A 22,952-nucleotide genomic window follows, 5' to 3' on the forward strand; every position below is an offset into this window, starting at 1 on the left:
CGGAACTATTCAAATATATTTGTTTAAATTTTGGCTTCACCAAGAATGGCGCATAAGAAAGTTGTTCATTGCTCATTTCCCACTGATTTTGCCGCACCATCCTTTTTTTTAAGCGGCACAAGCTTTTGGACTGCCTTTATACTTTCCTTCAATACTAAGAGTTGTTCCAATGATGTTGTCAAATACGTTCATTTCAATGTGCATGTCATCGAAACAATATCTCACTCTAATAAATTCCAATAAGGCAACCTCCAAAACATGCACTTGTTAGTCCAGCATACTCTGTTGTTTGGATTACAAGGGACCTTGAACTTTTCGTGCAAGCTAAGCGTAGGGGTACTCGTGACTGTTGATTTTTGCCAGAATTTCTTCCCCATACAAAGGAGGGGGTCTTAGCCTAAACTCACATTCCCCATTAAATGCCTGACCAGCAAACCGCCAATGGTGGTCTTGTGGTATCCATATGCGGTGACTCTCATATGTCATCCTTCCAAATACATGATTTGCGGAAACATCATCCAAACAAACGGGACACGCCTTATACCCACTAGTAGATGATCATGCCAACATCCCTAAACCTAGCTAGTCACTGATGGTCCATAACACTGCTGCTCTCGTCATAAAAGTATATTTGTCATTTTGATAAACTCCAGTTTCCCATAATGTTAGAAGCTCGTCGATCAATGGCTCTATGAACACACTAAGACACTTTCCAGGTGACTTCGGACTTGGGATCAACAGAGTCAGCATGGTAAATTCCTTCTTCATACATGTAATATTCTACATATTTTTTTTTAAGATGGACTAAATTTTGCTAGTACTTGTGAAAAGTCAAATGTCTGAATACTAATTCACTATATACATTTGTCTACCACCCTTTCTTCTGTTACAAATGATAGTCGGATTGCATATTTGATAGTTGATACATATATGCTTAATATGCATATGTATTTTGCTATATTGGGATAAATTGATATATGCGAGTGTTGGTTTCCATACTCTATTTCTCTATAGGTTGTTACAAGGCGAATTAACGGTTTTTTTCCTTATCACTTTGTGTGAGGGGATGTGGGAAACAGTTATTGACGGTTATCGCCGCGCTTCATGCGGCGTGATGGTTAATCAGATATTACCGCTTTATGTGGGGGATTGCGGTCAGAGTGCCGGATATTACCGCTTTATTCGGGTGATTTTGATTACGGCCGATAGCTGGATATTACCACTTTATGCGGGGGATTTTGATTACGACCGAGTGCCGGGGATTACAGCTGACTCCCGGGTAAAACTGCGATTGTGCGGGCACTCAAAATCTATTCGAGAGTGGTTTTGGACCTAATTGGTGATAAAGAGAAACGTAATGAGAAAATTCATAACAAACGAATTACCAAATATGGTCTCTGGTTTGCATGAACAGATTAAAATTTAATATGTAAAAGTTTACGTTGTTGTAATTTAATGTCACATGTTTAATATGGTCGTATACTTAATTGATGACAAGATCGTTTTATCACTTTATGTCATGTTTTTAACCCTGAGTATATATATCAAGTTCTTTAGCTTGGATATCTATGTTATGGATTACATCTCTACTAATACCGATGATGTGAGAGTCTAGACCCAGAGGTCCTATTTTCTGTGATTGATTTCGTTTTGCTTCTTTATGAAGCACTTTGTAATAATATTTTCAAATATGGAAATAACACAATGAAATGGATAGGATGGTGAATGCTTTTGAGGCCACAATACCATTCTTAATATATGCGACGTGAATAACTATTGTGGTACATACACTAGCCATAAACATTGAGATGGCTTCCAAGATATCAGTAATAATAGAATGAATGATAGTAATGGTAGAATGATCAGTTTCATTGATTGTAAATTAGTTGCATCTTCTACAATTGGTATGTTAGTGGTGAAGGAATGATAAATTTTGGTGTTTAAATTACTTCCACCGATTTGGCCCTGATGGCATATTTTTCTGGTGCAGGACATGCTTTGGTTAGATTTGGAAGTTAGGTCTTGCTGCCCATGACTTCTTACATGTCAATTATTTACCTGTAGTTAAAGTTAGGAAATAATTTCCTGATGGAAAACAGAACAGGGTTCTTCTGAATAATACTTTTGTCATTTAAGCTTTGTTTTCATCATGCATCTAAGTAAAAGAATGCAAGGATTTTCTCTATTAATGTTGGTGGCTTACTACTTGGTTATTAGAATTGTAATTTCTTGTTTTAGTGAGAAGACTGGTAATCATTATGGTGAAACAGAAGTAGCCCTTTCAAAGCAAAAGTCTACTGCAATATTAGATATAAAAGGGGCATCACTTCAGAATTAAAGAATTTGAAACTAATCCGATTCTTGCTATAATGAGAAAGCTGTATAGTTGTTTTAGAGTCGGGTCATCAGAAGCCCTCCAAAATAAATGTTAGGGTGTTGGGTGTGCGTCCATTGTGATACTAATTTGCTTAGTACTCTAGAGCCTATAGTACTTGACAACTTAATTCCATTGTAAGTCTCAGGATGGTCTATTACTATATCAATTACACCTATCTATGTGTTTGGTTATTTTGTCATTGATATGTGCCAAGCCTTAGCTTAAGACCTCAAGTCTTCAAACAAGGCCCATAAGCTTTAATTTAGTTTTACCGGCCAAGGTTCTATGCAAACTGATCTAATCAATCCAGATCCTGATTTTTGTGTTTGGTTAGGTACTTTGGTCACGCAACTAAACCGCGAGCTCCTAATTTGTTTTAGGGTGTGCTTACCATTGTTTTACCTCTTCTACTGAGGCATTCCTGATATATAAATTTTGATGACGAAAATTTTTAAGGGGTGTAGTTTGTAATATTCTGCATTTTTTTTTAAAGATGGACTATTTAAGTATTGGCTTGTGTATATTTAAACAAAATTAAGAAAGAATTATTGATAACTATTCTATCACATTTGAGTGTTTTATGCTCATAAGACTTGTCTACAAGGAAAGGGTAAGAACTAAGAAGGAAGAACCTTTTGACATCGGTGATCTATATCTCTTTCACCGCCTTAGAGAGACACACCAACCTCAGGAACTCTATCTTTTTTCCACCGACTACCTCACGGGCGATCGGAGTGGTGGGGGGGGGGGAGAGAACACACACAGTGTAATAACCCGATTTTTTGGAATTAATTATATGAGTTCTTAGGAATTAATAAACCGCGACGTGTCGAAATCGAAAACATAACCATATTCGGAAAACTAAATTGGAAAACGTTACGTTTTCGGAACGCGAGAATCGACTTTTACTCCGTCGCTCGTTTCCGAAAACTTCCTTCACGGACGTTGTAGAGCTCGTCATTACGAGTTCGGGGACATGTCACGCGTTCAAATCAGACGTCGTATGTGAAAGTTATCATCGACGGAAATTCTATAAAAGGAGATATTTGGAAAACTCTAGTTTCCAAATTTGGAAACCGCACCCCACAACCTCTCTCTTCTCTCTCTCTCCTCTCTCTCTCTCTCCCCGACCCTCTCACCTCCCACTGGCGATCTCCCTCCACCGGCCTCCGTGCTCGACACCGCCGGTGTCATTGGGACCGCACGGCCACGACGCATCGACCGGTGGTGACGGCGACGCATCCCAGGCGGAGATCGAGCAACGCCGACGGAGCTCAACCTCGGGTCCGTCGATCTCAACGTCGCCGGCATCGCAGAAGCTCGGAGCCATGACGAGGAGCTCTCCCTCCTCCTCCTCGACGCGATTCGACCCAAAGTGAGGCTTGAATCGAGCAGCGACGCCGTCGACCTCCTCCCCTCGAACCCGAGACCTTGCAGCGGCGATTGCGGCAGTCTCTGGCCGGTTCTAGGCAAGCTGAAGGTAAGGTTATGATCGCCTCATCCGACTCTTCATTTTTCATGTTGGTTGCTTGATGTTTTGGTTGGATTTGGTCTGAGATGGTGCAGTGGCACGTGTCGCCGTCTGTGGCGGCGCGTGAGCTCAAATGGCGTAGTGTAGGGGTGGCAGGAGGCCGTGGAGGGGATGAGGGGAGAAGATGGTTGAGAAATGGGCGGCGGTGGCGAGCTACGCGCCGGTTTTAGAAGTCGCGCGTGAACAATGATTTTTGAATATTAATTTTGTAAAAAGTGATTTTCTGTACGGTGAATGTAAAAAGTAATTTACGTACATTAAATGTAAAATTATTTTACATACTATAATTGTAAAAATATTTTCTGAAGGGTCAATCGGTAATTAATATTTACTGAAATATTATTTAAGATGAAATAGTACATGGTTGTACATGAATACGTAAATAGTATGTACTCATACAGAAATACATAAATAGTATGTACTCGTACAAGAATGCGTAAATAATATGTATTTGTACAGTAATACGTGAATAGTATATATGTGAACAATAATTTCGTAAAAACCAAAACTTGGTGAACAGTAAAACATTAGTACTGTTTCGGCATTTGAGGCTTTACGCAAAGTTTCTAATCACATCTTATGCAATCTAGGTGCTCGACAAAACAAGTAAGGATTTGCTTTCGGAATTTCGGAAATTACGCTCAGGAAAATGAGGTGAGTAAAATCTCACAGTGACGAATCTACCCTTGCGGAGATTCATAATTGCACTTAATTAAAAAGAATGAACTATGATATGTATATGATATAGTGGATTGTGTATGTGTATAATTGGTAAAATAGGTACATACATATGGTTTGTTATATTATATACTGTAATAATTTTCATTTGCGAATAAGTTCATTATAGCGTTGATATTTATTTATTTATTTGAGCATGTCCTTTTGATTTTTACAATATCATGTGATGATTGTTTAGTACATGGTATTAACTTGAGTTATGTTAAAACGTTTTGTTGTCTTCGGACGTGTTGGCATGTCAGAACCTAGCCTTGGCTGGGCGACTGTTACGATACAGTTAGAGCTCTAGTCTGTCTACCGGTGTACTGCATGAGAGGTAACAGATGAGTTATCGGCTTATGAGTACCCATATTTTAGATATTGGGTAGCAAGTGGTTGCCCAATGTCGGGCGGCGTACTAACATGAGGGGTAACAGATGTGTACCAGCGCTCATGAGTACCCGTATTATAAATGTATTTGGGTAAGCAGATGGGTTCTCAGATATTATTGGACAACGAGATGGGTTGTCCAATGACTCATGAGTATATTTATAATTAAATAATTTCGTGATTTTCACTTTTGTATTTATTTACGAGCTATAATGTTGATTTACTCATACGAGCTGCAAAGCTTACCGGGTTTGTGTTTACAATCTCGGTGCACATATTAGATGGTGTAGGGGATAGTTATGCAGGTGTGGATTAGCAGAATCGCTGGACAACTCTGAAGACTTCGAAATTGTTTCATTTTATCTTGTGGTGAGGATTGTGAGGATTTTACATTTCCATTTGAAATAATGCTTGAATTTTAAATTGGTTTTGTAATAATTCATTTGACTGAGTTGTACTATGAACTCAGTAATGATACGCTGTGACAATAAGATTATTTCGAATTATTGAGATTGTTTTTGAGTTTTCATGGCTTCGATTTTCGAGTTTCATACTGAAAATTTCGGGGTCGTGACACACAAGATGTCACTAGGGGGAAACTCTAGAGGAAGAGAGGAGGAAGAAAAGACTTCGAAGAGAGGTCTGGTTCCCACAAGACCATGCCCAAAATATTTCCTCATCTTTTCTCTATAAAACCCCTCTCCTGACTTTAGTGGGGGTGTATTTGTATTTTTTTTCTTGATTCATTCAAGTTTAGGTCGGGGTGCCACAATACACATTGATGGAGGACTTTTTTTGGCAATCTTGATGTTATTCCTACATTCACAGGGCATCCATCTTGAATTGTGGCATATGAGACACTCAATTTCATTTGCATACTTTTTATAAAACAACACACAATTATACTCACAAGCATTAATAGTCTCATAACCCAAACCGATGTCCCTACATATATTTTTCATCCTTCCAAAATCAAGAGGATAGTTGTGTTATGGAGAAAGCAAACCTCTAATGTAATTACAAAGGTCGTGAACACTTTTATTCGACCACTCATTTTCTACTTTCATTTTCATTGCATTTAAGACAACACCAAAAACAGTCCATGTACTCCCAGGATACAATGGGGTCTAAGATTATGCTAAAACTTGTCATACTTCTGGCAATCATCATCTACAACATTATTGAAACTAGGGTCACCATCATCACTACTATTGTCTTCATTGGCACATGTCTCATATCCATCATAATAAGGAAAACCATCATGCAAAATGTCCATAATGGGGTCCATGGAAGGACTGACACCACCGCTAGAAGATGCCCTTCGCTCTAGAAATTGTCTTCAAAGTTCTGCAATTCTCGATTCATTTGATACTTCACCATGTTTGTCTCATACTATATAATTAGGTCACATACTGTAATGACACAAGTGTGAATACATGACTTCACAAGTAACCAGATCTCAATTGTTACGACAAACATTGCACGAACAATAGTGATAGGTCTTCCCATTCGCTGTATCTCTAACCCAGTTCACAAAATGAAAAATCCCATTATGTTATCTTGGATCACTATGACTGTACTGCATCCAACTCTGATCCATTTTTCCTACCAACATAAATAGTAAATATGCACATAGTTAGCAAACAAAGCAATACACATAATGCTTCTCCATGTTCATCTTCACCTTATGTCTCTGGTTAGGATCCTATCTCATTCAGCATAACACTTCATTTGCTAAGCCTCTTGCCCTCATATGTTTCGCTTTCGGTTTTTGGTAAATTTTGGCAACATCTCCCTACAGTGTCCCAAGTGCACAAATATCTAAACCTAGTTTGCACTCGAGGAATACTATATGGAGATCCTATCGAAATCAATACCCAAAACCGAAAATGAAATCACATGAAGTGCAAGGTCGCTTAACAAAGTCATGTTCTCCCAAACTATCTAAAATTGAGACAATTCAAGAATCAAATGTTGTACAATTGATTGTCAAAAGGGAATTTTAAGCTAAATGCAAACCGGTGCATTATTGTGAGAGTTGATTCACTCTCACATATGCTTATCCGGATAATAAATACATACAAAATAAACAAACTGAAAAACAAGCATACATGAGAACATTAACACAGAAATCAACAATAATTATATCGTTTTTCAAATTGAGAAACTCTTAATTTGGAGTTTAAGCAACTAAATAAGCCAAATTAATCTAACACTTATTCTAACATAAATTTGATGAGCACATTCAATTACTTTAATTTAATCTACTTCTAAATCAAGCACAAATCGATCACATGAGCACATTAAGGCCTCCTAACTTATTCAAACACAAAAAAAAACACAGTTTACAAAATATTTTAGCCAAATTTGAGAAGATTATGATCTAAATCCTTTAAATCCAATACATATTGAGCAACAAAACACTAATTCTAACAGAAACTAAGTAATCTAACACTAAACTAACTCAAATTCACAATCTAAACTCTTACCCACACCACCAATATCCTATAATTTCCGATTTAATACAAAATTAATTCAACCTTAATCTAGCATTATATGGGACAATAAGGATGAATGAAGAGATGGAGTTTATACTACTAACCTCCCTACAAATCAATGACAAATGAGAAAAACAAGTTTCCAATCCCAAAAATTGAAATTTTCACTCCATGAACAGTATCTCGAGCTCAGCTCGCAGCTGTAGTAGTTTGATCCAGAAATGTTCTATCTTCAACAGCAGCTGCTTTGCTATATACTTAAAAACTGAGCTACGAAAATTGAGTAAGTTCATCGCCGCAGTCTAATTGAAGAGATGAGAATTCAGTCTGTCGCTTCAACTTGAAACTTAAGCGACAAAACTAATGTGTCGTCGTCTTAAACTACTAAAGCGACGACATTTTTTCTTTATCGCGGTGAAACCTAATTCCGTCGCTTCAATGTCCCTAAAGGGATGAAAAAACGTCATGTCGTTGCCTGAGTGTGTGCTTGGCGTAGTGGTTTTCAATTTTGATCTATCTATGTTTTCTTTTCTTCTACCTTCTTTTTTTTCACGCTGAGGAATTCAATTACCTCAAACCCGTGTTTGGTATGGTTTTGTATGTTAAGATAACCAAATTTTGCAGCTGATTTGGTTGTATCGTTGAGGAATTCTTATATATTAGTCTTAAACAATATTGGTTTTGCTTAAAACTTATTCCATAACCATTTTCAAGACCAAAAAAAGGGACCTTGCTGGGAAGTGTATGCACATACATCACAGTGTGGACATTAAGCATTGGTTAAAGTGAAATTAAAAAGAAATTAGAATTTATTAATGTGATAAATAATAAATTAATTAATTAATGTGATTTGGAGTAATTTGTTAAAGTGAAATTGAAAAGAAATTAGAATTTATTAATATAAATATAAATTGATTATTATGGTTTAAAATGTTAATTAAATCAAATGACACATAGTAAATTTAAGAGGTGAGTATAAGGTGGACAAAATTGGGGGGGGGGGGGGGGGGGGGGTCAGCACAAATTTGGTTGGAGTGTTATAATAGTTGCATGGAGACAGAAACTCCAACAATTAATTCTGGTGCTCTGTACGTATTCTGTCCCATATCTCGTGCTTTTAAATAGAAATTCATTCTCAACTGGCTGTACGTGACTATCAATAATTATTGATCGATGAAGCACTACGCTGTTCGTTTTGAAAAATTAATAAAAATCAGTTGGTACTCATTAAGATTGTTAACAGTTGGTACTCATCAGGCAAAATTTATGCAAAATCATTAAACAGGTCAAGATTGAGCATAGATATAAGCGGGTCGGGTTTCACTCATATAATTGAGGAATGAAATAACTCACGTCTAAAAAGAAAACTGAGATGAAAATTGCAATTTGCCAACAGTTGCTACCTCTTACAAATCAGTTATTAAATACCTAATAATCTATGTATGTGTATATAAGTATATTAGCATATTAATCTAATTAAACTGAGAGGGCTTCGAAAAATTAACTTTAAGGTTTCCCAAAGAAGAGACCAGTACCTGCTATCCACGGGTAGATCTATGAGAACCAAGTTCAAACCAGATATATAGTTGATCGAGTAATCGAACTTGAACGTAGTAAGCTCAAGTAAAACATCGATCCCTCATATTCAACTTAACTGGCTCGACTCAACCATATTTTACCTCTAATCTGAAATCTGGTGGAGACAAATTCATATCCGATTCTAAACATAAGCTTTTTATAAGTGAATATGGATAGCTAGCTAAATTCGCTTCACTGATTCAGAAGGGAAATTATTGGTTTCGAGATCTCTAGCTTGTGGTCCAAATGTGTGAATGTAAATTCACTGGTACCAACAGATCGATCGTGAACGTGCTCTACTAAATATTGATCAATGCAATATGATCCAGTAGTTGAAGTTATTTATTGTCCAGAAACAAAACCTAAACAGAAATGACGGTAAGAGGGAGGGCATTGTCCGTAGGGATTAGACGTGCAGTGAATATGTACTTCTAATTAATTTCCTTTTCAGTTTTCATTTTCACCATCTGTCGTGGGTATCGATCGATCAAACGCTAGTTACTAGATGTCGAACTGGAATTAGGCAGATGAGGGGCAGCACGTATTCACCTTAGGTCTCCTCAATCGATTATACATGCCAGGTCAGCTTAAAGATGACAGTTCCAGCAGATATATTTTTCGATCCTATTCAATGGATTAACAATTCTCCTTGAACGAAAAATGACTAGTGATGATTATTAATTGATTATCGCACGCGCACGATCATGGTAAAGCCACATTAGTCGATCGAAAGATCCTAGTGATTAAAGTCACACTACTTCAGTTAAGTTATAAAATCTCACCAACGACATAAAATTTGGGATGGAGAAAGAATTTGAACTAAAATCTTGGCTCTTGCAAACAGGCATGCATGCATATTTCATCACCGGCGGCCCGGCGCTATGCATGCATAATGCATTCATTACCGTGCGGGCCCTTAAAAAGTTTGGGATTTTTTTTTGATTGAAAGTTAAGTAGGAACTTGTAACTCATCAATTCATAGAAATCAAAACAATATTGCATTATAACTCATCAACTGTGATTCTGTTATAGACATATTGAAAACAAAACAATATAGCAAGCACGTTCTTGAGTCTTCATTAGGAATAATGATGCATGTATTAATGATGTTAAACAAATATATATATATATATAGAGCCACAGTAACCTTTATACTGTAAGCCCACAGCTGAAACACATCAAGTTTCTTGCATGTGTGTTTCCGGATAATCAGCCACACTGTTTCATTGCATCTCTGATCTGATCAAAACTAACAAAGCTCAGAAATTCATAGTTAAGCCAGCTATACCTTTGCATGAAAGGGTTGATCAGGCTCGGTGGAGGGTATCTGTCTATGCAGTCTTTCCACACATTGGCATCATCCAAATCCCTTAACACCTTCCAAACACAGTTATTGCATTCGTAACCAGCCCCAAAGCTCACCATCAGAATCTTGTTGCCCTTCTTGAGCCTCTTCTTGGCCTCCATGTAACCTAAAACGTACCATAGCCCACCAGAGGATGTGTTGCCGAACCGATGGAGCGCCATTCTCGAAGGCTCTAAATCATAGTCATTGAGTGACAATCTTTTCCCAATCCCATTAACAACTGCAGCTTCAGTTGGGGGTATACAGAAATGGTCAAGTCCAGCCTTGAGATTCAAACCGACGCTTACCACTTCTTTAGTGGAAGCTTTCTTTTGAAGGCGAGAAGTGAGCGCATAGCGGAATAATTCTGTAACTGGTAATGCTTTAAGTGCCAGCACTCTCAGGTTCATAGTAAGAGCTTTAGCAGCAACTTTTGCTATGCTTTTGCTGAGGTTGAATCCTCTGTAGCCATGTTTGTCCTCCACTTGAAATGAGCAGCCATAACCTTCGTCACTCGACCCTAGATGGGTTCGGACTATGCATTTCAATTTCAAGAGGGCTAAATGCCTAAGACCTCTCTTGTTTGTGAAAAGCATAGAACACCCTCCCGATCGGTATAGACAATTAGCAAGCATCATCGGCTTCACTTGGCCACTGTACCAATTAGGACCTACAGATTCGGTGCTCACAACAAGGGCAATCATATTCTTGTATGTCTTGAACATGTTTCGTACAAGATCAATAGCAACAAGGCTTCCACTGCAGCCCATTCCGGAGAGGTTAAAGGCCTTGATGCTACTCTTCATCTTGTACCGGTTTACGATCCTAGCCGTTAGAGAAGGTGATGGAGAGAACAATGACACATTGACAATAAGTATGTCAATCTCCGAGGGTGAAACTCTGTTACCATTGAAGAGATTGTCGAGTGTAGTGAAGAAAATGTCATCCATTTCCAAGAGTGCGTCTCCCAAACCAGGGCAGTTTTCGCGGCCAGCCATGACATTCCTTGGACTGTACGTTTCTTCTCCGAGACCTGAATTCACAATGGTCTTTAAGAGGAAACGGTACTCGTCTAGACCAAGATTTTTGTTTCGCAGTACGATTTTGAGGCAGGAACTAGTGTCCAGCTTCCGATCGTCTGCGGCCTTGTAGCACTCATACGCCAGCAAGTAGCAGCATTGATCTCTCCATTGAAGAACCAACTTAGCAAGGTAGATAAAAGCATACAATATAGGAAGTAAACACAAAGCCGTGAAAATCACCTGCCCCATGGAGAGCTCTCGAGAGAAAGAGAGAGAATGAGAGTTTTGATGGTTCTGCTTCTATGCTTGTGTAACATCTCATTCATTTATAGAGTTTATACATCTCGTTAGCTTTTAGGGCATGGCGTGAATTTTCAGTATTTGTTTTGATGCTAGTTATTTAGAGCATCTCCAACCGCATTTGTAAAACTAAAATTATCTCTATTATAAAGGAAAAATCAATTTTAAGCTCCAATAGATCATGTAAATCATCATCTATAATAGATTAAGTGGAAAGAATGAAACAAAATTTCTACATTTATAGAATTTTTAAAATATGTATAATTTTGAAAACAATTTCTAAACGTTATTTTCACTAAAAAAATTCACTATCCATCCTAAAAAAATAACTTAAAAAAAAAAGAATGATTAATCTCATCCTAAAAAAACGTTTATAATGAGATTTGGTTTGATTTTCATTTAATTATACATATTCGTATTTAATTTTATACAATATAAAAAAGTTATTGGAGTATAGTTTTTTTTTTATTGAGATTTAAGTAATTATTCTGTGTACCTGCTACACCACGTGACACTGTCATGAAGTGTACCCAACTAATCATATTAAGACATGCTATAATTAACATGCACGCAGTGAAAATGACAAAAGTTAATTTACATATAAGAACCAATCATAAACAATCACAATAAAAAAATAGACTAATAAAATTAAGAGATATGCCACATGAGATATGTGACGGGTATATATAATAATTTCTCATTGAAGTTTGATATTTTCATACTTTATAATATAGAATTTTTATAAGAGTTATTAGAGATGCTCTTCGGGCTGTAGTAATAAGACATTAGCAGGTTTGTATACCTAATAAAGTCGGTCTTTAGTCTTTGAGTCTCAAGCAAGAATGTTTCAAGAAGAACGAAAAGATCAAATATCCGGCCACCCATATTATGAGAGATCGAAGCACCAGGTGTGGTTGAGCTTTCTAATCCGTAGTAGGTGGCATACAGCAAATTATCATGAATTGGAGTAAAAGCTTGAAGGTCATGGACAGTTGGCCGGGCACACACGTAATGGGGCAACAATGGCGGACAGTGCAGTAATACCGCTGAGCCGTACGTTCAAATTGGTAAGTGTTTGGTTAATACATAATGATGTCAGGACTTTTGACGGTGTGTGGGTCTCGTACGTAGATCATGATTTTACCTGTCGATCGTCACCATATCCCGTTCCTAGGGTTTTTGTTAACGTTTTGCCTCTCAAGGTTGGTGAAAATTACTGTTCGAGAATCTATATTAGTTTCACATCACCCCAAAGCTATACAGAAGCCACAAACACATATATCCCATCCAGTTTTTTTCTTTCCAGTTTTTATTAATTACTGCTAAAATCGGAAAGAATGAATTGGAGTAAATCGATACAAGGCAGCTTGATTGAGCAGAAAGAGGAGAGGGACAGGTTGAAGAAGTACCTGAGGAGCAAGAGCAGCTGGTGATGGTGGGTGTCCGGCTAAGTGTCGGTCGTCGATGCCGCTGCAATCCGCTGGAGAGAGATGAGAGGAATCAGAACTCATCAGAAGACCCGCGTCTCCGTCAAGGTTTTAGCCCTTTCAGTTTTTTCTTTTTCTTCTTGTTAAGTGGACCCCCAGTCCAGACCCGCCTCCGTCTAGCCCGCTACTGATTTAATTCCGAATTTCAGAAAATTTTAGTATACATTAATGTATCTCATACATTCCGCATTCATTATGTGAGTCAATTCAGAAAAATAATATTTATTGTCCATCCTTAGATGTGAGATGGTTTTTTTTCCTTCCGCTTTTTTTTTTTAATTTGCTGATTTCGTTTGCTGAATTGTTTTGAATTGTTTTCCATTTTCAATCAGAGGTTATTTACGCTCAATGATTCTGTAATTTCTATACTATGAGGTTCTTATTAATGCCGGGTCATTCGAATTCATTTTGTGGGGTTTTTCTTTCTGAGGAAAAATTAATGGGGACTGAGATTTTGAGATCTACGTTTACACCAGAATGAAAACAGCTTTGGCTAGACTCTACTTACACCGGAGAGAGCAAATGCTGCAACTAAGTTTGGAACTTTGGATTGTCCCACATTGCTGCATGAAATGAAGTTTCAAAATTCATGTGTTTCTGAATCTCATCATCAAGGTATCAACTTCTAAGACGTATAAGCTAAGAGAACCCATGGATATACTCTTAATGAGAGAAATAGCTAGTGGGAATCGAAATCCGAAAGCTAGTGATAGATTTTAGTGTTGTCTAGACACTTTGTTCTGTTATCTGTGTGTTTGGTATCAAGACAACAGGATGCATGGGAGTGTTTAATTTCCATATAGCATTTACCTAGCTAATTGCATTTCTAATAATTTCTGGTACTTAATTGATGGTCTACAAACATAGATATGTGTTGGTTACATTGTGATATTCGCAGCTACTTTAATTTGTTTCCAACTCTATCACTTTTTGCTTTTGTGATTTCAGACACAGCGTCTCTTTCAAAAATAATTAGCTCTTGATGATAGTACTGATTACTAAATATATGATTCTGTTAGAACTTAGAACTTAGAACACATAATATCGAACTATAGAAAGATACAGTGAAGGAAGATATATTACTTCAATCAATAAGTTTTGTTTTTAATCTTTGTTGCATGTCCCGAATGAAGTTATTATTACATGATCCGATCCTTTGTTTTCTTTTTCTTATGCATGCTCTGATGCTCACCATTCTTTACAGTATAGTCACTTCTAGTGTAGCAAGCTAAAAACATAGCACAACATGCAAGCAAGAAAAAGATGGAAAGTTAATTGAAAGGAGCTAGCTAACAAAATTATCAAGGTGTTCCAACTTCCAAAATGATCAGATCATAGATAAGAAGCTTCAGATAACATAGTTGATCTCAATATACTAGCCCATATTATGTGTTTTGGAGGGTTATTCAATTCTATATCTATGCGGGCAATGCAGCTTTTCATGCCAAGACCTCGAGCTGAAATTCGTATTTCAAGCTTTGGCACCCCTTTCTCATATATGACCAAATTACCCGACCTTAATATCCTAGTAAATGAAACTACCAACAGTGGCTCAGTCCTTCCTAAACAACATGCATGTATTATTGCACTTAAAACCTGCTCCAAAGCCACTCAGTCTTGCCAAAGCAGCCAACCCGGCAGATAAGGTGTCACCAGATCGATTGGTAATACACGTACAATATTCTGGATACCGAATTCGCAGATACCATAACTTAAGTTGTGTTCCAATTGAACTGAAATTTTTTTTCCATCATATGATCCTCTTCTCTAAGCTCAGGATATAGGAGGAGCTATATATGTAAATAAGTTTGGGTTGCCCAACTGGCTGGAGACTCATCTGTTGTAATATAACAGTTATGCTTCGAAAGATCTAGCTTGTCAGGAAAACTGCATCGAGCGAGCCACATTAGCGTTCTGGATTCGATGAAATTTGAAAATGGCCGGATTGGTACCAAGTTATGCTATAATTAAGTAGCAGCACGTACGTAATTATGAATTGCTGTGTCATAAATTTGTAGAGTTGGTAGGTGCATGTTCAGTGCAATTGTAGTTATTGTCAGAAATTATTACCAGTGTGAATTATGTTCTAAGCAGAGCTGAGCCATCAGCCATGGTAGTCAAAGATGAAGAGTATATATAATTACAGTTACAATATTCTCTAGACATATGTTGTTGGAGTTCATGAAATGTCAAAAAGGCAACAGAGCTCAATATAGCCCTCTTGTTGAAGATGACCCCAGAGACGTGAGATTGTGGAAAGAACAAAATGATTGTATTCGTCACGTACGGTCTTTTTTAGGGGTATGATGCATTGGTCATTGATGCTAGTATACGATTATTTTACAGACAGATTTCATCTATGAATTAAACGGGTACAATAACAGGGGTATATTTGCAACACCATCTTTTGACTGCCATGAAAATTTACTTTTTTTACATGAATGGGTAAAAGTTGAAATCATAAAACTGGTGAAATACCCTCATTTTCTCATTTCTGTTTCTTTTCCGGTAAATTTGTAACCCGCCAAATTTTCCACCGCGACGGCGATACATAGAGGAAGAAGATCGACATGACTGCGCTACCGTACGCCGACGTGGATTCCAGTCTGAAATCAATGGCCGGTCGGGCTGAGGGCTTCGGCCGGTTCGCCATCGGCGGCCTCCACGGCCCGGTCTACTCCGTCACCACATTGGCAGGTCCGCCCCTCTCATTCCTCCTTCACCCCCAATTTGCTATACTTCATTAAATTTCTTGGATTTTTGTTTTGGCTTTCTATTCTTATCAATTATTTATCTTGATTATTAAAGGTCAATGATTTAAGAGTGTAATTTCATGGATTCATGTTCAATTTGGGTTTTTGTGATTAGTGAAAAAAAACCAGAAGATTAATTTTGATTTGGAGTAGGATAATCAATCTCTGACATTATGAAAGTCTGAAGCTTTATAAAAGTTGAACATTTTCGAAGTTTATGAGCTGCACTTTGCAATTTGCATTCAGAAGATGTGATGTACTTGTTAATATATACAAAGAAATGAAATGCACACAGAAATGAAATTCAAAGCCGGCAGCTTTATTCCACTTTGATTTGTTTTTGGATGGTTTTACTGATACAGATTATGCTAGAAGAGTTTAAAACATCCCAAATGTTTAGCTCACAAGGCTATATATACAGACTCTTAAGTTCCTCAACATTTATTTATGAAATTTGTTACATAACTCTTGGGACTTTCTAAAATCACATGGATCTTGGGTTTTTTTTTTTTATTCTTACAACTCCTCACATTATTAAAACACAAGACAGAAGCCACACAACACATTAAGATTAACATATAAAGCATGAACATTGGTGCAACACTGCAACGTACAATCTTCTGCAAGAAGATCTAAGTTTAATTGGAACTGATTTTGCTAACTCGGACCAATCAACTGTAGCAAAGCTTAGAGATTCATCGTAGAGCCAACCATACTTCTCCATGAGAGATTTGTTTGGTTTCTCCGGAGGATAACTATCAATGCAGCCTTTCCATACATTGCCATCATCCAAGTTCCTCACTACTTCCCAAACAGCAGTGCTGCACTTAAAACTCGATCCAAATGCAGTCATGAGGATCCTATCTCCCTTCTTAAGCCTTGTTTTGGCTTTCATGTATCCCAAAGCATACCACAATCCACCAGCTGATGCATCACCAAATCGGAATAGCGCCATTCTTGATGCTCAAGATCATTTTCTTATGCATGAAAAGCTCTCACCAATTCCATCTATGATTGCTCTTCCTCCAGGGTGGATACAGAAGTGCTTCATTCCTGCCTTCATATTCAATGCCACTCCAACAGCTTCAACCTTTTTGCTTTTGGTACTATTTTGTTTCTGACGCCTAGAGCCCACCAGGTAGCGGAATATTTCTTTTAAAGGAAGAACTTTTGGCATTAGAACTTGGAGGTTTGTTGTCAGAGCCAAAGCTGCTTCTTTTAGGTGTCTGGAAAGCTGAACGCTTGTATATCCACTCTCATCTTCTAGTCGTATGCATCATTCATAAGCTTCATTTCTTGAGCCTCTATGAGTTCTTATCTAATGCTTCAGCTTCAAGATAGCCTTCTTTTTTAGGGATCGTCTGTTCGTGAATAGCATTGAACAGCCCCCAGAGCGGAACAAACAGCTGGGGAGCATCATGGACTTTTCCTTCCCAAGATACCAATTAGGAGCTACGGACTCTGTGCTTACAACAATGACATATGAGTTCTTGTTTGACTTGAACAAGTTGTTTACTGCATCGATGGCAACTAGACTTGCACAGCAACCCATTCCAGAGAGGTTGAAGGTCTTGATGTCTTCCCTCATCTTGTAATGGTTTACTATTCGAGATGATAGTGAGGGAGCAGGGGAAAACATGGAGATATTGACGATAAGGATGTCAATTTGTGATGGATGGATGGAAGTATACTTACCAAAAAGCTTTTCAAGTGTGTTAAAAATGATCCCATCCATCTCTGCGAGTGAATCTTCTTGAGTTGGATAATCACCTCGGCCTTCAATTATGTTTCTTGCACAAGAAGTTTCCTCTCCCATCCCTGAATTGGCCAAGGTTCTTATGAGAAATCTGAATTCCTCCAATCCCAGATTCTTGTTCTTCAAGACAAGTTTGATAGCTGTGTCAGTGCTGAGGTTCATGTCCTCAGGGGCCTTATAGCACTAATATGCCAGCATGTAGCACCCTTGGTCTCTCCTTTTCAGAACCAAGGTACAGAGGCAGGAGAAAGCATAGGAAAGAGCGAGCAGACACGCCAGGAAAAAACCCGTGTGTGTGTGTGTGTGTGTGTGTGTGTGTGTGACAAGGCGAAATATTGATTGTTGAATGCTGAATGAGTTTACATGCAATGGCAAATGTCTCCTTTCCCACCTCAACAATTATATTGTTCTACACATACCCTGCTCATCGCTCTCTTATAAATAAACGTATAGGGAACTAATTGGGATGATCTATTATTGATAAAGCATTTAAAATTTTGTGCAGAGGTAGACACAACCATTAATATGTGTTGATAAGGTAAGCCATGATTGATCTTGCATACAATTAAAGGGTTGCTTTCCCACTCGAATTATTGTGAGGAAATGAATATCATGATTCTTCTTATCTACAGTACTTGCTAACTTACACCCCTTACAAAAACAAAATAACCGATCACTAATTTGTTTGTGTATTTCAAAACAGTTATCTATTTGTGTGGGCATTACCAAATTGAGCTTTGAGACTAACTTCCAAAGTTCTTAGTAATAAATTACGCATCATTGTAATAATTTTAACATCTGAAAGTGTTGAAACCTGTAAGTGAAACTGTGGGTAAAAATAATTATTGATTTTTTAAAAGAAGGTTTAAAATTAGCTATATAAATGTGAACATTTTTTCTTTGGTATTTATGTGCTGTTATTGTGTATGAAGGAATGTTGTGTTGCATCGGGACAAATAAATAATGTTATGGTTTGGTTTTCAGATGATGGTCCAGGCTCACTTCGTGAAGGATGCCGGAAACAAGAACCACTCTGGATTCTCTTTGAGGTTTCAGGCACCATTCATCTCTCTTCTTATTTGAGCATGTCATCTTACAAGACAATAGATGGCCGAGGGCAAAGAGTAAAGCTGACAGGGAAGGGTCTAAGACTCAAGGAATGTGAACACATAATCATATGCAACCTTGAGTTCGAAGGTGGTAGAGGACATGATGTTGATGGCATTCAGATTAAACCAAATTCCAGGCATATATGGATTGACCGGTGCAGCCTCCGCGATTATGATGATGGTCTCATAGATATCACCCGACAAAGTACAGACATAACTATTTCTAGGTGCAGTTAAACTATCTAATCTTACAGGATTTATTGTGGACACTGAACTAAATGGTTCTTCTTCCCTTGCCACCAGATGTTACTTTCAGCAACATGACAAGACGATGCTTATTGGAGCAGACCCTTCTCATGTTGGTGACAGATGCATTCGGGTAACAATTCATCATTGTTTTTTTGATGGGACAAGACAAAGGCAACCTCGTGTTAGATTTGGGAAAGTTCATCTCTACAATAATTACACTCGTAACTGGGGTATATATGCTGTTTGTGCCAGTGTTGAATCCCAGGTGAGCAAGGCTTCATTCATAACATCTGATGTTTTCTGTTATTCTCTTTGATTGGTAGAATTAGTTGAGTTGCAGATTCTGAATAGTTGAATTCTATCTGTCAGATATACTCTCAATGCAATATATATGAAGCAGGAACAAAGAAGAAGACTTTTGAATATTATACGGAGAAGGTACATGACCATCTTTTCTCTAAAATGCATATAAGTTTCGTTCCAAGTTCTTGAAGTGAAAAATGGCTGCACGTCATTGACTGTGAACAAATTCTGTCTCAAATATATTGAATTTTGCAACAGGCTGCAGACAGAGAAGACGCGAAATCTGGCTTCATAAGATCTGAGGGGGATGTATTCCTGAATGGAGCTCAACCATGCACATTAACAGGGTTCAGTGAAGAATGCATGTTCCATCCAAGTGAATTTTATCCACTTTGGACTATGGAAGCAGCTTCAGATTCTCTTAAAGGTGTTCTCCACATTCTTACGGGTTGGCAATCCATTCATAGGCCACCAGCAGAGCGTCTGGTAATGGTATAACTTTTCTATTAACTTGTACTCTTGTATAACATGAAAATATATGTCCTTTAGTGGAAGGCTTTTCTTTCATTTAAACGGAGTTAAAGAACCCCTAAAGTTTGCTATATCTCCTGTAATATTCAGATGTTTATCGATTTTGCCTTAATCACGAAGTAGGAACTGATTAATTATGAAACTATTACATAATACTCATACGTACAATTATAACTACCGGGTGCATGTTTCATATATATCTAGGTAACTATAGATAATTTATGTTTTCATTTTAGGCTACATATACTAATAAGATTGGCCTGCTAAAGACCGAAATTGAATCTGGCTCAATGACCTTTATGATTTGCAATTGTTCGACTTTGCAGTTACATTTCATAATCAGCTTGATATACTTGTCATTGAAATATCAACCAGAGTCAAACTGGATATATCATTTGTATGATCATTATTCAGTTGGTATTAAACCGTTTGGTAATCTTTAGTTAAGCCAAAAATAGGGTGGGTCTGAAGAGATAGTAGTATATAATGATGTCATTCATCATTACTCGACTGGATTCTCTGATCATACAATCATACATGTATTTAAACTTTATAGTTTGAGGAAGTTTGGCTGCTCTTATTCTCACTATCTTCACTAGCCATCAAAAATAGTTCAGTTTGATTTGTAGTAGTCTCAAATCATCTCAGAGGGAGGCAGCTCCGTGGAGGAAACGATGAAGATGTTGTAGGAGTGACTGATGTAGAAGTCCCGTGGAACAAATCCGACAAGTAATTGCCCAAGTCATCAGGAGAAAATCTTAGAAGCAACTCCAAATTTTTCTCCTCAGTCAGCGTCACCAAGTATGTGTCGTAAAATTCTTGATATGTTGGTACTAGTTTCTGTGCTATGGACACCTTCAAGTCATCGCTTAACTTCCTGTCCTCTACGATCCAAGATGTTTGTTTCCTATATGCCTCTTCAAAAGCTATGTTGAACCTTTTAAAACACTCCTTTGCCATCTCAGTAGACATTTCGAATGACTTCTCTGGTAATGATGATAGAACCTTTGACCAGGCTGTGGTCTCGTAGGTTGAAGCATATAGTTTAGCTTTCTTCGTGTGTTCAACTACCCAATCTTCACCCAGGAGGAGTTTCAAGTTGGCTGAATGCTGCACCTTCTCAACAATGTAATGAAGATTGTTGGAAAGGAAGAGATACGCCAAACCCACATCTTTGTAAATCTCAGCTGTAATGTCAAGCTTGCACAAAAGAACTAAGATGAGCCAAGCTAGGTGGACTGACACTGCTGGTGTTGAAATTTCTGATATTGGGCTCTTGAAGGTCTCGTGAAATGAAGAGTTTGTTGGTGGTGGATAATCAGCAAGAATATCAAAGAGAATTATACTGTAGTCTGCTAGTGAGGCTATATAGTTCATCACTTTTGGAGTAAGTGGGTGAACCCCTCCTCCGGGGACTAGAACTTTTGTAGAGTACTTTTGAATTGTTGATTCAAAATCGGAAAGAATAGAACGAACACAATCTCCGAGTTTGAGCAATAATGAAAGAGCTTGTAGTTTGATAGCTGATGTTGATTCAGAACTGAATACTGATTCAGTTTCCGGCCAAAGATCAGAGACTGCTTTATGGAGTTCCATTAGCCCGAAAATTCTTTCTGGAACTTTCTTGGTCTTCACGATGAGTTCAGGAAAACTGAATAGGATGCTTGCTCCCTCTTTGGTTATCTCATAGAAGCATGACTCTGAGATGGTCTCGGATGCTGAAAACACATGATCACATAGAATTTTCTCTCCCTGAAAAAGTGTCTTCACAGCAATCTTTGCAGCCTTCATCCATTTTTTGATTTCATTGTCGAGTGCTTCAGAATCCTTCTTATTAATGTGAGAAGACTTGAACCTTTGGATTCCAAGGTGATATAGTCCCTCGTCGATCATTGACTTTCGGATTACCCTGTATATCTTCTCACACTCTTTACCATAGCCAGAACCGATCATACAATCAGCTATGGACTTCAGATCTGACATGGCAAGTACTGAGACTCTCTCAACCTCTGTGATTGACTCGGCAGCAATATCCAGCTCGTCATCTGATCGGACCTCACCCTCTTCTTCATCATAAGATTTGCATGATCTGCTTGAGGATCGATTTGAAACTGACTCGGGGTCAAGTTGATCACGGCTTGCAGACAGTATCTGGTAAAACTCTTTCTCAAGCCTTCTCATTGCCACTTGCATTAGATTTTGAGCGAGCACAAGCTTGCTGGATGGAAACCTTTCACCTAGTAGAGCATGCATAGCTCTACGCAAGTCTTTGACGGCCTTGAGGAACTCTTTGGCTTCTTTCCTGCTTTGCTGGAAGATAAAGGTGACCTTGGTGTACGAGGAGGAACTTGGATCCCATTTGGTGATGATGGCCTCGGCATTTTCGATGTTTTCCTCCAGCATCGACAGGGAGAAGGTGCGGCTAGGAGTCGCACCAGCGAAAGAGCTTGAAAGTGTATAGTGATCATGAGAAGAAGAGAGGGATTTGTTGGATGACAAGAAGAATAGGCTGGACATTCTTCTTCTTGGTGGTGGCTTGAGGGTCTCTGAGACTAGCATTATCGACTATGAAGTGCAAATAATGGACGGGGTTAAGGGAGAAGAGCTTTTTTGGGATGCTGCTTACTTGTTATGGTTATGGTCATGGTTTTTGGTTATGAAGAGATTTTATAGACAAGAACTGTTAGTTGTCAATTGAGGATGGTTGATTTGGTTTGTTTGGTATTGCTGCGATTTTTAAAAATATATGTTCTACTATACTGTAAAAAAAATCAGTTGTGAATTAAAACAGGTTTATGTTTGAGAATTATTACTTCTACAAGTTTTGTCAATTAATAAATTCTAAACAAAACTGATATAGACATAGTTAACGACCAAAAATGACATGATTTTATTTTAAGATATTAAGAATGATTATAGATAATTGTGTTATTTAAGAATTTACATAAAAATATTAACATTATTGAGTTTTAAGTAAAAATATCTTCTAAAAACTGTTGTGGGTGA

At 37.8% G+C, this 22,952-nt stretch overlaps 3 protein-coding genes across 3 annotated transcripts; 1 reads left to right on the forward strand and 2 right to left on the reverse strand.

Moving 5' to 3' along the window:
• Positions 1-10,300: 10,300 nt before the first annotated feature.
• Positions 10,301-11,707, reverse strand: LOC126803712 (3-ketoacyl-CoA synthase 19-like). The gene has a single exon (XM_050531466.1). It carries the CDS (start codon positions 11,705-11,707, stop codon positions 10,301-10,303), a length of 1,407 nt encoding a protein of 468 aa, XP_050387423.1.
• A 4,058-nt stretch (positions 11,708-15,765) lies between these two features.
• Positions 15,766-20,139, forward strand: LOC126801789 (probable pectate lyase 4). The gene is made up of 5 exons (XM_050529249.1): positions 15,766-15,942; positions 18,739-19,090; positions 19,167-19,377; positions 19,482-19,550; positions 19,674-20,139. Exons 1-5 carry the CDS (start codon positions 15,816-15,818, stop codon positions 19,911-19,913), a joined length of 999 nt encoding a protein of 332 aa, XP_050385206.1. The 5' UTR covers positions 15,766-15,815; the 3' UTR covers positions 19,914-20,139.
• Positions 20,140-20,406: 267 nt separating this feature from the next.
• On the reverse strand, positions 20,407-22,559 carry LOC126801788 (exocyst complex component EXO70H1). The gene has a single exon (XM_050529248.1). The coding sequence runs from the start codon at positions 22,503-22,505 to the stop codon at positions 20,586-20,588; it is 1,920 nt and encodes a 639-aa protein (XP_050385205.1). The 5' UTR covers positions 22,506-22,559; the 3' UTR covers positions 20,407-20,585.
• Between the last annotated feature and the right edge of the window lie 393 nt (positions 22,560-22,952).

The sequence above is a fragment of the Argentina anserina genome, chromosome 7 (genome assembly GCF_933775445.1).
Source record: "Argentina anserina chromosome 7, drPotAnse1.1, whole genome shotgun sequence".
Lineage (NCBI taxonomy): Eukaryota > Viridiplantae > Streptophyta > Magnoliopsida > Rosales > Rosaceae > Argentina > Argentina anserina.

Coding starts and splice junctions, on each gene's coding strand:
- LOC126801788 (XM_050529248.1), bottom strand. CDS start 22,505: ATGCTAGTCTCAGAGACCCTCAAGCCACCACCAAGAAGAAGAATGTCC.
- LOC126801789 (XM_050529249.1), top strand. CDS start 15,816: ATGACTGCGCTACCGTACGCCGACGTGGATTCCAGTCTGAAATCAATG. Junction 15,943..18,738: donor CTCCGTCACCACATTGGCAG/GTCCGCCCCTCT, acceptor TTTGGTTTTCAG/ATGATGGTCCAGGCTCACTT. Junction 19,551..19,673: donor TTGAATATTATACGGAGAAG/GTACATGACCAT, acceptor ATTTTGCAACAG/GCTGCAGACAGAGAAGACGC.
- LOC126803712 (XM_050531466.1), bottom strand. CDS start 11,707: ATGGGGCAGGTGATTTTCACGGCTTTGTGTTTACTTCCTATATTGTAT.